The sequence below is a fragment of the Mytilus edulis genome, chromosome 9, assembly GCF_963676685.1.
Source record: "Mytilus edulis chromosome 9, xbMytEdul2.2, whole genome shotgun sequence".
NCBI lineage: Eukaryota > Metazoa > Mollusca > Bivalvia > Mytilida > Mytilidae > Mytilus > Mytilus edulis.
In genome coordinates, this window is record NC_092352.1 from 51068602 (window position 1) to 51086304 (window position 17703).

The 17703-nt window shown below is 34.2% G+C and overlaps 1 protein-coding gene and 1 long non-coding RNA gene across 11 annotated transcripts in view; one reads left to right on the forward strand and one right to left on the reverse strand.

The window, feature by feature from the left end:
* Positions 1-4168: 4168 nt before the first annotated feature.
* On the forward strand, positions 4169-7852 carry LOC139488552 (uncharacterized). The gene is made up of 2 exons (XR_011656028.1): positions 4169-5514; positions 5553-7852. It is a non-coding gene; the product is annotated as an uncharacterized lncRNA (long non-coding RNA).
* The window catches only part of LOC139488548 (galactoside alpha-(1,2)-fucosyltransferase 1-like), a 33642-nt gene continuing 23071 nt past the window's right edge, over positions 7133-17703 (reverse strand). For 5 of the 10 annotated variants that reach the window (XM_071274271.1, XM_071274269.1, XM_071274267.1 and 2 more), the window contains exons 2-4: positions 16250-16342; positions 13273-13364; positions 7133-9098 (exon numbers count right to left, since the gene is read on the reverse strand). In XM_071274271.1, the coding sequence (XP_071130372.1) occupies positions 7966-9098; positions 13273-13364; positions 16250-16302 (1278 nt within the window). In that variant the 5' untranslated portion in view covers positions 16303-16342 and the 3' untranslated portion in view covers positions 7133-7965. The remainder of the gene's footprint in view (positions 9099-13272; positions 13365-16249; positions 16343-17703) is intronic. The other 5 variants (XM_071274272.1, XM_071274275.1, XM_071274274.1 and 2 more) reach the window with 1 other exon arrangement.

Consider the following 17703-nt stretch of genomic DNA (forward strand, 5'->3'; position numbering starts at 1 on the left):
GCACCTGAGTAAAAAGGGTGGATGTCGTTTAATTTAGCAATTTGCCAAAATGACGAACTCACAATTCAGGATCCTTACAGGCATAACTGTCTGTCGAGGCTAACATCTAATATCGTATACAGAAAACAATACAACCATACAGTTTGACGTTTACTTCATTATATCATAACTGCTAAGGCGACGTCGCACCCTGACGTCAACCCTAGATACATAACGGTAAATTGCGACGTCTTGACTCCCGCGGTATTCTCGACATTCTCCGGGCGGCGAAAAGTAAATATCAAAATTAAATTACAATCAAGAAAAAAAAATTAAAATTACTGTCTCTTAAATTCAAAACTTAAACTTAACTTTAGCACAGTCACTAGCTTCCAGACTAGTTATCTTTCGGTTAAATTCCAATGAGTCTATTTCGTATACACAAATCACAGTATGTCCATTTTTTCTGTGTACCTGTTCCTTCTTTCAATGAAATAGTATCATGTTATAGGTTTTTGAAAGTAAGTCAATAAATCAAATATTTTAGTAACAGTCCATAATAAGTCACAACAGTTCAATAGATACGTATCATTCAGTCCATCTTTTGATATTTTCCCTGTCGGTTCTGCTTCCTCTACTCTCTCGATAATTTGGCAACGTGTCTGTTCCTTTATAATTTCTTCTAAGCCAAATTCCTCTGATTTATTCGAAACCAGTACGTTTACTGAGATGCTGGATGTCGTAGACGAAAGTATCCTACCCGGCTGTAAGGGTCCTGATAGTAAGTACCCAAGCTTTGACTTCATCGCGATCGGTCCATCTCCTCGTATTACTTTGTCTTCGATAAAGTCCCAATAGTGGTCGGCACCAATAAGTAATGATATCTCAAAATAATCGTCTTTGGTAACTGGGTGAGCGAGTCTTAATCCCTTCAGATAATCCATATTTCGGTTCACGTACCGCATATGATTATGTATTGGAACTGCTATGGTAGGAACAATAAGGACTTTAATCGGAATTTTACTACTATTTTCGGTTTCGATAAAAACGGTGGTTGTGCGTAGTTCTCTCGTGCTCGTGTTGTCCTCTCCAAATGCCGAAAGGTGTACAACTTCAATTCCTTCAGTTTTCAAATTCAATTTCTTCGCTAGATTCTCTGTTAAAAAAGATCTTTGTGCACCCTCATCAAATAAAACATTCGTATCCATAGATATATTACCTGCCCATACAGGAGCTACCGCCGTTTTCAGTAGCACATTTGTACGCATCTGTGTCGATGAATGCAAAACTTTAGTATCTTCCTGGTTTTCAGTGTCATTTATAAGATTGACGGGTGAAGATTGAATCTGTTTATTTGTATTGCTTGTAATGAACGCTAAACCATCGCTGTTAACATTATTACTCGCACTACATAAGCTGGAATGGTGTCTCTGGTTGCAGTGTCGACACGTGCGTTTCGATTGACACTCATTAGCATGATGATTTCCTAAACAGTTAAAACATAAATTATCACGAATTACGATAGACATTCGGGCTGTGCTATCACTAATATTGGTACAGTTTGTTGGCGCATGTATCTCTTTACAAAAAACACATGGTCTCTCCGTAATATTCCGGGGTTGGCTCTTCGCGTTGTGTGCTGTGTGTATTCGCGGTGATTCTATTCCTGTATGAAATGTACATGTAGATGCGGTTGTGAAGTGACTTTCTGAAGACTCGAGATATGTACCTGTATTTTTTCCCGCCTCCATGATCTGAATTTCGTTCAGTATACTCTTCCTCAAATCTTTCAAATTCCAACTTGACGGTCCGTGTTGTCTTGCTAGGTTTTGGCGTATTTCTGCGGGCAACTTGTTCAGAATAACGGGTACCAGTAGTGAACCATAAGTGTCTGTAGTCTGTCCGAGTGACTCTAGACCTCGTACGTAAGTTTCAGTTTTGTCATAATAATTGCGGAGGCTTACTAAAGTATAAATCGGCGGCGAAATCTCAAGTAGAGCTTGCATGTATGTTTGTATTATAGTATGTATCTGTCCATACCTCTCTTGTAACAACGAAATAGCTTTGCCGTAATTAGTGTTTGTCATAGAAAAACCTGATACGGTCTGAAACGCTTCTCCCTGTAGCAATGACTTTAAGTAGTTAAACTTCTGTACGTCGCTGAGTGTTGGATTTGTGTGAATAGATGTCTCATATGAATCCCAAAAGGATTGCCAATCTAAAATATTCCCTTTAAAAGTAGGCAAGTTCAACTTTGGTAATTTGTGGTACTGATTATTTGTGCTTGAAGACGAATGTAAACTTGGAATATGCATAGACCGGTTCGTAGTAGGAATAATCTCTGATATAGCGGGGTTACTTGTATAAAACGAGGCTGCATTCGATTGTACATGAGATGTCGACGTGAAACAATTGGCGTGCGGGTTCAATTGAGATGAGTCGCTTGCGGGTATACTATTTGCTGTAGGTGAAATCAAGGTATGCATGGGTGTATCAGAGGGAGTAACGTTACTAGCTTGAAAAACGGTAGTATTGACGGGTAAATTATGACTTTTCGACTGGGAAGGATTAATGAGTTTTCTAATTTGACGAATTTTTGAATCTAAATCGAACATGTACTCATCTGTTTGTTGAATTTCATCCACCACGTCTTCATCCGAGCTTGCGTCCACAATTTTATCATTCAGATCTTTAAGAATATCCTTTTTCTGTAACACGGAATCTAAAATAGCTGTGATGTCCTCAATTTCTATTTCGGAAGTGTCTCGTATGTCTCCAAAATTCTTCCAAAGTCTTGTAATTGCTCCTTTATGTCCAGAACGAACGGCTTTCAGCTTTGTATCCATTTTCCCTTTTGGTCACGGCACCATAAATGTCGAGGCTAACATCTAATATCGTATACAGAAAACAATACAACCATACAGTTTGACGTTTACTTCATTATATCATAACTGCTAAGGCGACGTCGCACCCTGACGTCAACCCTAGATACATAACGGTAAATTGCGACGTCTTGACTCCCGCGGTATTCTCGACACTGTCTTATATTCTATCCTTTCTTGAATTTCTTACTTGCACTTGAATTTCACGGGCAGTACGTCGACTGAGCAGGCGCGAAAGCATATTAGACACGGATCGATAACGGTCTCCGAATTTGGATATGTTCTCAAAAATTGGCGTTTTCTGTGGAAAAATTATTTTTTCAAAGACAAATTTAGGAAGAACAAAACACTACATTTATACATCCTATCACAAATTTTTACCGACTTTGTATGGTTTTAGAGGAGTTCCGACTCGATGAAATCGGTGTCTTCCTTTAGTAGTATAGAATCCGTTTTTAACGCGTAAATCATGAAAAAACGTTAGCGACGTCACGGCCTAATGAAAAAAGTATGTCTATGAGCTGATACACGAAATAATTCAGCCAATTAGAAGACGTGCTACATGTACATCCAAAATTAAATTATCAAAGAAATATAGTTAATGATACGTAAAATAACCTACCTGACTTGACTGTTTAGTTTGTAGAAACATAATCTACCTGACTTGACTGTTTAGTTTGTAGAAATATAACCTACCTGACTTGACTGTTTAGTTTGCAGAAACATGAATGACTTTAAGTTTCCTAGGTTCAAATGAGGTTAATATTTATAAGATTTGTCATGCGTTTTATTTCGATTCGAATAAATTGACAAATGTTTAGATGTATATCTATAGACTGATTTTATTCAAAAATAATGTCAACCAAGAACAATATAATTTCTAGAAAACTATCAAAATGTTTCATCATTGTAGAAATGGTTTGTCATTCTTCAAATTAAGAACATTTAATTCACCGACATCCTGTAATTGTCAGGACTCTAAATTGTTTAAATTATACCAACGAAACAGGTCCTGTGCGTAACTACGAAATATTATCTCTCCGAAGAGAGAGAGAGAGAGAGAGAGAGAGATGTTTCTGTCTTTTCTTTTAGGTCATTCCGTTTTTATTCATTCCTCGCTTGGTTTGAGATAAAAGAGGGACAAAAGATACCAAAGGGACAGTCAAACTCATAAATCTAAAACAAACTGACAACGCCATGGCTAAAAATGAAAAAGACAAACAGAAAAACAATAGTACACATGACAAGAACAATATAATTTCTAGAAAACTATCCAAATGTTTCATCATTGTAGAAATGGTTTGTCATTCTTCAAATTAAGAACAGTTAATTTACCGACATCCTGTAATTTTCAGGACTCTAAATTGTTATAAATTATACCAAAGAAACAGGTCCTGTGCGTTACTACGAAATCTTATCTCTCCGAAGAGAGAGAGAGAGAGAGAGAGAGAGAGAGAGAGAGAGAGAGAGAGAGAGAGAGAGAGAGAGAGAGAGAGAGAGAGAGAGATGTTTTTGTCTTTTCTTTTAGGTCATTTCGTTTTTATTCATTCCTCGCTTGGTTTGAGATTAAAGAGGGACGAAAGATACCAAAGGGACAGTCAAACTCATAAATCTAAAACAAACTGACAACGCCATGGCTAAAAATGAAAAAGACAAACAGAAAAACAATAGTACACATGACACAACATAGAAAACTAAAGAATAAACAACACGAACCCCATCAAAAACTAGGGGTGATCTCAGGTGCTCCGGAAGGGTAAGCAGATCCTGCTCCACATACGGCACCCGTCGTGTTGCTTATGTGATTACAAATCCGGTAAATAGTCTAATTCGGTAGGTCACATTCATGAAAGGGAAGGGGATTGTAGTTACGACGTAAGGAACATATCCGATATCATTTGTGAAATGTATAATTGTTTCCCTTTTACTTCTAATTTTCATCACTTATCACTGAGCATTTCAGAATAAAATCAATCCGTCTGATACTATGGGCGCAGGACGTTTTAGGGAAAATGCGACAGTAATAATATAAAATGTATACACATGTGCGATAACTTGTACCTCGCAGAATTAATATTCTTTAAGTCTCGTAAAATTTGTTCTCGAAATTGACTATTGAAAGCCCTTCTATTGGATATTTCTCCAATACAATCTTTTTATTTTAAGTGAAGGGTATTCAAATTCAACGTAAAATAATGTGAGAGAAAGTATTACTGGGGTGTCTTTTTAACGTATATATATGTGGACATTCTTCATGAAATTCTCTTTCGATTGATGTTTTAATTTATATACGGATACGGTTTAGTCTCGTCAAAATGTATGTCAAAATTGACAGTTCTCATTCATTTTGAAAAGAAACTCTTTGTTTGATTTTTTTCAACGAGTTGCTTAGTAGATTACAAGTATACTAATCCACCTGAAGACAATTTGTCGTCTGTAGTTACCTCCCCTAATCGATTGTTAAAGTTGGACAAACGGTTTCGATTTAAAAAATATTCATGCAGTTTCGATATTAGATGAATTTACAGTTTCGATATTAATATGACTTAGCAGTTTCAATATTCAGAGTGCCTTAACACTTTTGATATTAAGATCACTTAGCAGTTCCGATATTAAAATGATAAACCAGTTTTTATATTAGGTTGATTCAGCAGTTCCGATATTAAAATGATATACCAGTTTTTATACTAGGTTTCGATAGTTTGATGACCTAGCAGTTTCGATATTAAGATGACTTAGCAGTTTTTATATTTAGATGACCTAGCAGTTTCGATATGTCAATAACAGAAGTTTCGACTTTCGATATTTAAATGACTTAAAAGTTTCGATATTAAGATGACGTACAGTTTCAATATTTGGATGACAAAGCAGATTTAAAATTCAGATGAAGTTAAAGTTTGATATTTAAATGGCTAAGTAGTTTTGATAGTTAGATAACCTAGCTATTTTAATATTCTGATAACTTAGCAGTTGCGATATTAAGATGACTTAGCAGTTCCGATATTTGGATGACTGTTCAGTTTCAATATTTGGGTGACCAAGCAGTTTCAATATTTGATGACATAGCAGTTTCGATATTTGAATGACCTTGCAGATTTGGAGTACCTCGACGTTTCGATATTAAGATTTCTTTTTCGAGTTAAATTCATATTATTTATACCTAGCTAATTATGAACTATAATATATACATGATATATAGCTTTAACTTATAAGAAGTGTTTGAATTATTTCCAGTATACATATAATTTATCAGTACGTTATCGTAATTTTAGTAATTTTTACTATTTTGCTCATGATACAATTTCATATTATACAGAAAAGGTGACGAAGATTTTGAGTCTATACCAAGGCTACAATTCAACGTAACTTATGACGCAGGTTTCCCCTTGCGAGTTGTATTAATTAAAAGGGAGATTGCATTTCAAGAAATACATGTATATCGATTTTAAGACTGCCTTTTCTTTCCCTAATAAAGACTAACAAAACTTTTCTTTTCGCTACAAAGGTAAAATTTGAGAAACGACATGGTGATATATACTATTTGTTTGTTTATTCCTAATAACATGCATGGTCCATTCAACCGAATAGTATACAGAGATACTGTTTATTTGTTTTTTTAACATATAAAATGGCATCACAAATCATTCTTACTAATCTGTCGAACATTTAATTATCATTATACATCTAACTGCCCATGATAGTATCATTAACTGGCTGAACTATAACATTCTTTCCAATGATAGAACTAAACAACAGTGTTTGGTGCAATTGTTTTTCTTAACGTTGTTTTTGTCATGGCGTTGTCTCGTATAAATATCGAGTTTTAAATGTCCTCTTGGTATGGGGCCACCTCCTTTTTGCTGTTGTACGAAAAAAAATCAACATGACAGAAGAGTGTTTCAAAATCATTGTTCCATAAAATTGTAGAGAATTTGACCCTTTTGTTTCAGAGGAGAGCCTGGGATTTTTGTTATCTAATTAGAATCTTTACTTGCATTCACTGATCGTGTAAATCCTCCAGAAAGAATGAAACGAGGAGTTCTACATGTAACAGAATATAATAGACTCATTATACATACGATATGTCTATAAAAGGAGGGCAGAGGAAACCAACACACAGACGTAAAGTTCGCCAAATCATTCGTGTCGTTCTAGTGTTATCTTGACGACATAAACTTGGAACTATTATATGTAAATAATGAATAGTGGAAATATTTTCGTGAAATGTAAACACAGGTATGGTATGCTACGTTCTTGAATAAGCTAACGCGTTTTCTTTGGAATTCTTTATTTCTAATAAAATAACAAATAACTTTAACAATCAAGTTTGCAAACTGTAAATGCTTGGTTATATAATGCAAGACGTTAAATGCATCTTGTATTATAATTAGAACACATACATAATATTTTAATGCAAGTGGCTGCTTCGATGAATAAATTATGCAAATTATGATATGCCTTTTTTATCAAAACAAACAACACATAAAAAGGCACATATTGACACAACTTGGAACAATGTTCTTACTTTTTTAAAATCATGCATGTAATCACCGCTTGTGTAATACTAAAAGACAGACAAGCATATCTATAATTGTCTGTATGTTACTGAATAATACATATAGCATTTTAAAGTTATGTGGACCTCTAGATACCTTTAATAAATTTTGTGTCGAATGATGAGACAAGCCCCCCCCCCCCCCCTTTAAAAAAACCTAAAGGGCAAAAAACAAACCAAGATAACCCACAAACAACCAATAACCATGGTAAGCAAAAACATTCAATAGGATAAAACCACACACCGTCCCAAAAAACCCATAATTTCCTAAAATTCATGTCAACTGTTCTAAGGGGAGAGGTTTGATAATCGTATCTGTATGTATGAATGCAACACTTTTGGCTGTAGAGATGGTGCATTGAGAGATAACGATACTTGAATCTGACGGTTCAAGTTTATCATCTTAATTCAACAGTTACAATTAACCAAAATAAAATCATGCGCCTTAAAGCGAAGCTAACTGCATACACTTTCTTGTCACCTAAAGTGTTTCGGAAAGTATGCTCATAATTCAAATATTTCCGAAAGATTATATCCAGAAGTTATCGTTTACATTCCGATCCATCCCGGGTAGTAAAAATCCGAAAAATCTTTGCTGTATTGTTTTCTTAACGCAGATCCTTCTTTTGCTGGCCATTTGAAATACGTTACTTCTCCTCCTGTAAGCCATCCTATCCACCAGCTGAATGAACCGACTGTTGTTATTGTATGGTTGCATAACGTTAAAGTAGCTACGATTATCTCCCTTTTAGGACTAGTTAAATATTCAACGTTAGTATTGTTTGGCATGTTAGCTTTAGTCCATGGAATATCTTGAGATGAAATAATAAATACTACATTCTTATATTTTGATTGAAAATATTGCACGGCCTTAGTTAAATATTCTGGTGTCGCTATATTATATCCAAATTTATGATTTACCATGTCTCCTCTGCGTACATGAACACCAACTAGAGTGACGTCCCTTGTTGATCCTCTATTGAATCGTTTCACTGTTTGAACTATTTTACTTTTTGCTTCCTGAAGTAAATGGTCTCTAAATGTGAACTGTTTCTTAAGTTGACTTCTAAAATCATAAAAATATTTCCAAGACTGAAGATATTGTCCGAGTCTTATATTTTGAAAACTGTTAAATTTCAGCAGATTTTTATCATATGCGCAGTTCTGTCTTTCTCCTCGGGAAATAAATGTCTTGCAAATATCTGTATTATGCCTGATATCAATGTCTTCCAGTTTGAAAACACGATTCAACTCCGAGTTGTTCGCAACAATTACCCGCATACCTTTAGACATCGCAACACCAAAGTGTGCGGCCAATTGGAACATCGTGTTTCCAAAGCCACCCATGAAGACCGGACAAACAAAATGTGTATTATTGTTAGAATTGTTTCTCACTGCAATGATAGCTGGAGTTATAGTTGAAATTTTCATTCCTTTAGTGGTAAATTTGGTTTGTTTCAGTAATGTTTTTGTTGTTGATTCATATCTCACTTTTTGCGTTAAAGGTTTGATGTTTTTTCCTTTAAAAATTACTGAATGGTTTTTCGTCCAGTTACGTTTTGTTATACTTCCATTTTTAATCTGATCGTTGAAGACTTCAAAAATTGGGAATTTGTTGACATCCGTCTGGAATACGAAAAATATCAACACAAAGGCACAGGTTAAACACGGGATTACTATACCTAAAACACAAAGAGAAAAATTCACATGAATATCATTGTACATAATAAATAAAAACTTCACCGTTTCACAATAAAACATATGTGTATTTTGCAATATTATTTAACTACAGAAAGAATCATAAAGGTACATTATTCTAGATAGTGAATACATTTGAACAAATACCTATAGCAACCCTTAGCAATCCTAACAGCCGAATAAAACTGTACCTATATAAATCAGAATTTATAAACAAAATTTAAGAAAAAAAGGCAGGCGGAAAACATAAAAAATCTTATATTCCCTCTATATAAACTGGTATTCTTTTATTCAGTATTCCCCTTCCCAGCAAAATCTTACATCTCATATACTTAAGTTAACTTTCAAATTGATAGTTAATATCAGAGGCAAGTAGGTCCGCTTCATTAAAAAAAACTTTCTGTGAATAATTCATATCGTTCACTGACAACTGAATTGTATTAATTCAAGATAATCTAGAATTTGTTTTATCCATTTCTAATGCACTTGAAAATAAGCGAAAATTCCTTAATCCTTCCCTGTTGGACCTTAAACTAGATGTCTTATGTCAATTTATTGCATATATACTGTCGGTAATTTATTAAAGATATCTTGAAAAAATTACATCAGTAAATTTTCTTTTCTACTTCTCATATAAATTTTGTGCCCCTGTTATTGTTTCATTCATATGGGAATATATCGATGTCAATCATTTTACATAACATCTAAAATGTTGTTCAGCACATGGCTGTGTGAATATCAAACGTCAAGTTGCAAACAATTCATGCATATTGTAGACGAGAACGAATTGAGGGCAATGATATATAAAAAATAGTAAGCGGAATTATAAGGGGTCTTATTAGTCTTAGAAATAGATTTGTTTAAGACAATATTACTGTCTAAAATTGTACCGAAGAAGTAAACAGAAAAAAAATAAGTCATGATATCACTATTAGATAACCCTCTTTATATTGGGGCATAATTGCTACCTTAAGATCCTTTAATTAATGTGTTCCCTGTTGTAGGTTAATCGTTCTACCGTCATGGTTCCAGTTCAAACGTTTGGAATTGTTTTATTCTTGGTATAACTGTTAATTATATGGCCAGTGTTTTATTGGTTAGATCATACTAGAATGACAATGTAATATTCACAAATAATAAGTATCTGCTTTTTCTACAACTAACACAATAACAAACATAAAAACAGTTAGTGATGTCAGACAGGCTAGCTTTTTGGGAAGTCCTAGCTTGTTGTAACTAGGACAAATCCTGACACTTATCTTAAGCTAAAAAATATGTTTAATGAATTCAATTACATTGTACACATGAGATTAAAGGATATCATAAGGCCGATTCATGATTCAAGTCAGTTGAACGTTTTAATCACAAGCTATTAGTCAACAGAAATCATGCTTCTCAATGATCAAAATTAAAGTTAAATCCATATGAATGTTCTACTTCTTTATAATTTACACCCTCAATGGTATTAATTTTACCAGTAAACGTGTGATGGATTAAAAAGCTAAGTATAATAATATTATCCTTATCCAAATATATTAGTGATTATAATTTAATATGCTACTATAGAAAAACAATGTACAAAATCTTTATGATCGAACGGACTATGGAAAATCATCAATTATTGCTAAATGTAACACATTGTAAAAATTAATAAAATCATCCAGCAAAATGAGACTTAAAATGACTGTGGTCGTTTTATTAATCGTAATTTTAACATTGGCGATACTTATACTTCTGCATCAGATTCGCATTTCGACAACAAATGTCTCTTTATTGATGTTCGAGGCCAAAGCATGTTGCATTGGGTCATTTATTCAGTTGAACGTATGAAACATCATACATTTCTAGTCAATTTATTACCGTTATAAACACCGATATCCTCAAAATATTGATCGTCGTACTTAGTCTTTGCAATAGACCTATTAACCTTATCTTAATTACTTATTGTCTTTGGACAAGAATTGTTCTTTCTTACAAGTTATGACAAAAGTCAAAACATATCTTGAATTAAGGACAAAGCATGTGCCATATGACAGACTCAGAGTTCTCGAAATGCGGCTGTCCGAAGGTTTTGACCACCAAATTTTTACAAATGAATATCACAGTTTTTGGTATTTTGCAATAGAACGGTCAGATCTTCTTCAAGGAAAACCAGGAAAAAAAGATTTTCGAGAACTCTGCAGACTTAATTTGCACGTTGTCGTAGGACACATGTGGCACCCGTCGTGTTGCTTATGTGATAACAAATACGGTAAATAGTCCAATTCGGTAAGTCACATTCATGAAAGGGAAGATGATTGTAGTTACGACGTAAGGAACATATCCGATATCATTTGTGAAACGGTTATTCCATAACGGTCAACCAACTCGTGATGTCGTCCGTAAAATTTACGAAGGGATGATTTCAACTTCACCATTTGGAACTCTTGGTTTAATAGCTTCCTTGTGAGCAGCAACCCTCTATCAAGAAAATCATGATAGGAAATGCAAGCACGGGAATATCGTATCAATTGGGAGATATATACCCAGTATGCAGGTGCTGCTGCAATTTTGTTACTTAGAAATAGAATGTTCACAATTGGAAAGCTGAAATCATCTCTTTTGTCGTAAAGTTTTGTTTTCAACCGACCCTCATTGTCAATTTCTAGATGTAAGTCAAGATATGAGGCTGACTAAACTGTATATGTAGTATCCTGTATCTCTAGTTCGATGGGATAGATGCGTTCCACATAGTCACCAAATTTTAAATTATTTAGTGAAAGAACATCATCTATATAGCGGAAAGTAGAGTTAAAGGATATTGCTAACTTCTTGTCTTTCTTCCTAAGAAGTTCCTGCATGAATTCAGCCTCATAATAATAAAGAAACAAGTCAGTAAGTAAAAGGGCACAGTTTGTTCCCATTGGAATGCCGACAGTCTGTTGAAAAACACGTCCTCCGAGCATAACAAATATGTTGTTAATCACGAAATCAAGCATCAGTTTCAGAGAAATTTTGTTTGAATCAGAGTGATCCTTTACAAAGTAGGATTTATCCCTCCTAAGACAAGATTCTTGTATCTACGTTGGCCATTCTTTTTTATGAAGCAAAGCAATACCAACTCTTTCAATTTGTCTTTTAGTTTGAAATGTGGAATACTTGTGTAAAGAGTTTAAGTTGCACTTTGTCATGACAGACATTGTAAAAACTAATAAATCTGCTAGCCACTTTGTCGTGGCTTAGACTTTTGTTGCACGTTGTCGTGGCACAGACTTAAGTTGCACGTTCTCGTAGGACAGACTTAAGTCTCACGTTGTCGTCGTAGGACAGACTTAAGTTGCAAGTTCTCGTAGGACAGACTTAAGTTGCACGTTCTCGTAGGACAGATTTAAGTTGCACGTTCTCGTAAGACAGACTTTAGTTGTACGTTGTCGTTGGATAGACTTAAGTTGTACGTTCTCGTATGACAGACTTAAGTTGCACGTTGTCGTAGGACAGACTTATGTTGCACGTTCTCGTAGGACAGACTTACGTTGTACGTTGTCGTAGGACAGACTAAAGTTGCCATTTTTCGTAGGACGGACTTAAATTGCACTTTGTCGTGGCACATACTTTTGTTGCATGTTGTCGTGGCACAGACTTAATTTGCACTTTGTCATGACACAGACTTTAGTTGCTCTTTGTCGTGTCACAGACTTAAGTTGCACTTTGTCGTAGCACAGACTTAAGTTGCACGTCTTCGAAGCACATAATTAATAGGTTGCACTTTGTCGTAGCACAGACTGTAGTTGCAATTTTTCATGGTACAGACTTAATTTGAACGTTGTCGTGACACAGACTTTTAAAAATTGCACTTTTTCGTGGCACAGACTTAATTTGCACTTTGTCGTATCACAGACTTCAGACGCATTTTGTGATAAGAAAGGCCCATTAACAATTTTCCTGGGACAGATACGTGAAACTAGCCCACGATTAACTTATATTTTATAGCATAGTGACGTTTACCGAAGTTTTTTTTTTTTTATTTCAAATAGGCATAAAAGTTTAGATATTAACTCTCAATCTCTTTTGATTTCATTTTATTGTTTTGTTGTTGTTGCGTTAAAGTTTACTACATATCTCCCCCATCGAGATCGGGAGGTGTAACCTATGTAAGATATTTCAAGTTCTTTAACTCACCTACAAGAGGTCCTGAATTTGTTCTTTGTAACATTATATGTAGAAATTGTCCAAAGCATACTATTATGGGAGCCTGTTTCAATTGGTGGTGTCTGAAGACGAGAATATTTTATAAGACTATCTTGAATATATCTTAGTCTCATATGTACAAAGTAATAGGTTTCGTTAAACTATTTCAGCTTAGGATAAATATCCGAATGTGTCCTAGTTAGACAATTCAGAGGACATAAGGGGGGTCCTAACATTATTGTTTAGTTGTAACATTCGAACATTTTATACTACAAACTAAAGTCCTTCATTCAAGAGAGTTATTACCGCGGTATCTTTAATGTACAAACTCTTTCTCTTGCTCATGAATAGCATATGTACACATTTAGTTGATGTACAGTAATACAAATAAAGTTGAAGTATTCCGTATCCATATGAACTCCGTATCTATATAAAAGATACAGGAAATTCATTTTTGAAGTCTTCAGTTTGTGATAATCAGTCCATAAAGTCTTAAATAATATTGAAACAAATCTTGCGATGATTCACAAAAAAGCCGTAAGACTCATTATGAACAAATCTGTATGCTTGCGATCAACTTTAAATTACTTGTAAGATTTTTTGTGACATTTTCGAGTCTTGTGATTGTCCTAACGTTTTATTTTTCGTAAAACATATATATTAAAAAAAGTGTGAATTTGTGGATTGTCCCCCGACTTCATCCAAGAGAAGTTGTACATCGGTATAAATTGGGATTCTCGCGCTCATATATTCACAAGATATTCAAACAATCATAAAACTATCATAAATAGTAGAAGTAATAAATAAATAAAAACTATTTACAATCAATGCGTTGTTAAAATGAAGCTTTTATGGTTGGATATTAGTAATTTGATATAATATCATATAATTCAATTTTGGCTGTAAACGCGTCTTCTGATTGGCTGACGTCGTTTTGTTTATCATATCATAGACACAATTTTGTCATGTGACCGTGACGTCATCAACGTTTTTTCATGGTTTTCTACGGTTTAAATTGGAATTTAGAATTAAATTATAAGAAATGACTGTAATATTTTTTTTGTCTATTCGAAATAACATAAAAAATGTGGTGCACACTGTTAAACATGTTAAATAACCCACTACGTGCGTTATTCAGTGTGCACCAAATTTTTTTATGTTATTTCTTCATAGACAGAAAAAAAAATTTGTCATTCCTTAAATATTAAAAATATTTGAAGTCTTTTGTTGTAGTCTAATATGAACAGGAAAATCTATGTTGAAGGTGGTACCTAACACTACAGGGAGATAACTCTGTAAAATCAGCTAAACGTTTTAATTACGTTGTGTTGTTAAGGGAATATTAAGCTTCTAACTGATCGAAATAAGTGTTTGTCAAACTACTATATAACCAGTGTAATTTTTCTGATAAAACGGTTGGTTCAATTTTGTTGAAATTTTTATATTTTTGTAAAAGGGTCAAAGTAAATACTTTGTCAAAATTTTAATAAAATTAAACGACCCAAATCAATTTTAGCTAAAGTGTTGGGTACCACCTTAAACAGATATTGAGGTTCATGTTGCATGTTTGCACGTTGTACACATGCACATAATGCATATATATGCATCATAATCAATTCTGCAATATGCTCCCTTCGTGTTCAATACTAACAACTGTACTTAACATTAAATTTTATTGATCAGTTAAGTGTTGGTTGCTTAACGTTTAGTAGAAACATCCATATTGAAATACACGATAAAAGCATGATGATGCATTTAGCGGACAAATATAAAAATAGCAAGATGTGGCATGACGTTAAAATGAGAAAACTCTCCACAAAAGACCAAATGACACAGAAATTAATAACAGCAATAAGGTAACTTTCAGTAATGAGCAAAACCCATACCGCATAGTCAGCTATAAAAGATCCCGAAATGAGAAATTTAAAACAATACAAACATGACAAATGAGAATACTTACGGCTTGGTTTATGTACAAAATAATGAACGAAAAACAAATATGATACACACCAACAAACGACAACCACTGAATTACAGGCTCCTGATTTGAGACAGGTACATACAGAATTTGGCGGGGTTAAACTAGTTTCAAGGCGTGTCAACCCTCTTATAACCTGAGAAAGTGGTGTAACAGTACAACATAAGAACAACCTATAAGAATCAGTTGAAAAGCACTTAACTCATCAGATCGATACAAAAAAGAAATAGATCCATTTCACCAATTGCTGTTTACAGCAATGAAATTCTTATTTTCATTCAATGAAGAGTCAACCAATACCTTAAACGAATGAAAAGGTCGATAGTAGCAAAATAAATGAGTTACATGTATCGATACAATTTAAAAAAAAATATTTCTGACGACCCTGAGACCCCATCTTAAGACATGTATTTTGATATTTAAACTTTACGACTAATTTTAGGAATAATCTTAACTTTAGATACTTTCAAAAACTTCACTTAGGACTAAGATATTTCCTAAGATAATCTTATGTCATGTATGTCTTAGCCATACGATACTTTCGAAAACCTGTGCCCTGGTCCCGGAGTTCTCTCCACATGATAAATCTGATAACATTACACTAATATAAAAAAGGAGATTAGGTATGATTTCCAATGAAACAACTGTCCACAGGAGACCAAAATGACACAGACATTAACAACTATAGGTCACCGTACGGCCTTCAACAATGAGCAAAGCCCATACCGCATAGTCAGCTATAAAAGACCCCGATAAGACAATGTAAGACAATTCAAACGAGAAAACTAACGGCCTTATTTATGTAAAAAAATGAACGAAAAACAAATATGTAACACATAAACAAACGACAACCACTGAATTACAAATCATGCATCTAAGACTAAACTATAAATTCGTACACATCCAACAAACTAGCTTTCAAAGGTCTAAAAAGCAAAGAAAGAAGAAGAAATATATGAAGTGTAGCCCGATATGGGCGATATTACTTACACTTTCTTCTCTCCATTATAGTCCAACAATATATGCAATATAGCTTGATCCATTTTACGCCTGTTTCATCCTCATCATAAAACGTCAATTTACCTGAAAAATGTCAAAAATGTTTTATATTGTTTTTTTATTAAAAACATAATTTAGTATGATTGCCCTTAGTAACAATGACTGCGTAACTGTTATGACATCCTATAATTTATGTGTAAATGGTTCATTCCCTCTATTCCTACTTTTTAAAAATCTGGTAAGAAAAGGTAAAATTTCAGGTGGAAAAACTTGTGCAAACAAAGGATTATACTGTACAAACATTTTTTAATCAACTGTTAATTGTCCAGTGTTTTTTTATTAGAACAGGTTATAAGTTATTTTTGCATCTGTATGAATTCTGTTTTTAAACAAAATAAATATGAAAGAAATTAAAACAAATATTAATAACTTATTTTATTACTTTAACAACACAAATTCTACTGTAGGTTCAAGCGAGCATAATATAACACAAATTATACAACAGCATGAAATCCAATCACACATTGTAGCACAAACATAAGACGATCACTGTTTACAAGTCTATCAAAGTGTATCAATCTATTCCACGTGAAGAATGTGGGAGGCTGTATTACCAAACTCTACTGTTGTGACTTCCTGGTTGCGATGTCTAATCTTAAGTTCGTCTAATCTGTTGTTGATTTCTACATGCTTCGTTTTGGGGGCCACTCTCTTCCCATCGGCTGCATACTGGATCAAGGTCAAGGCGTTGAAGGCTTCTTCATGTTTCAGAAGTTTAATTTGTTTGGATATGGATGTGTGACATGTTTCTTCAGCTTGCTGTGCCATCCCTCTAGACGATTTGTTGTCCTTGGTCCTTGTGTTACATGTAAGTAGTGGTTCCAAAGGTGACTGCTCTGTTCAATCCAGTATGTTGTTACATAGTCTGTAAAGGATGTGTTGTTGATGTTGGTATCAATCTGATATATGTCTGTGAGGGCATTTAACCACACATCTTCAACCTCAGCAAAGGGTATAAGTGGAAGTACAGTAGCACAGCGTACTAGTAGATGAATATTGTCGTCATCCTTGTATGGAACCTGAAGACCTGTTTCTTGTGCTTTTCTCCAGATGCATTGCGTGTAAAGGAAGAAACAACCTTTTTGTTGATGCCAGGAAATACAGAGTATTCCGCATTTCGGATGGCGACTTCATAGTCCAGATAGATAGTGGAAGGCTGAAGTTGTAGTTGGTGTTAGTGGCAGGGATCTTTAAGTAAGGTCAGGAACCTTGTATATGTTAGCGGCAATAAGTGAAATTAGGCATTAAGCCTAAATCCTAGGGAATAAGCTAACGCCTAGGCATTAAGTTATTGCCTGAAATTTTCAGGCATTAAGCTTATTTCCTGACATTTGATGATGATTATTCATCCTATTGCCGAACATAATTTTAGGCAATAAGTAAAC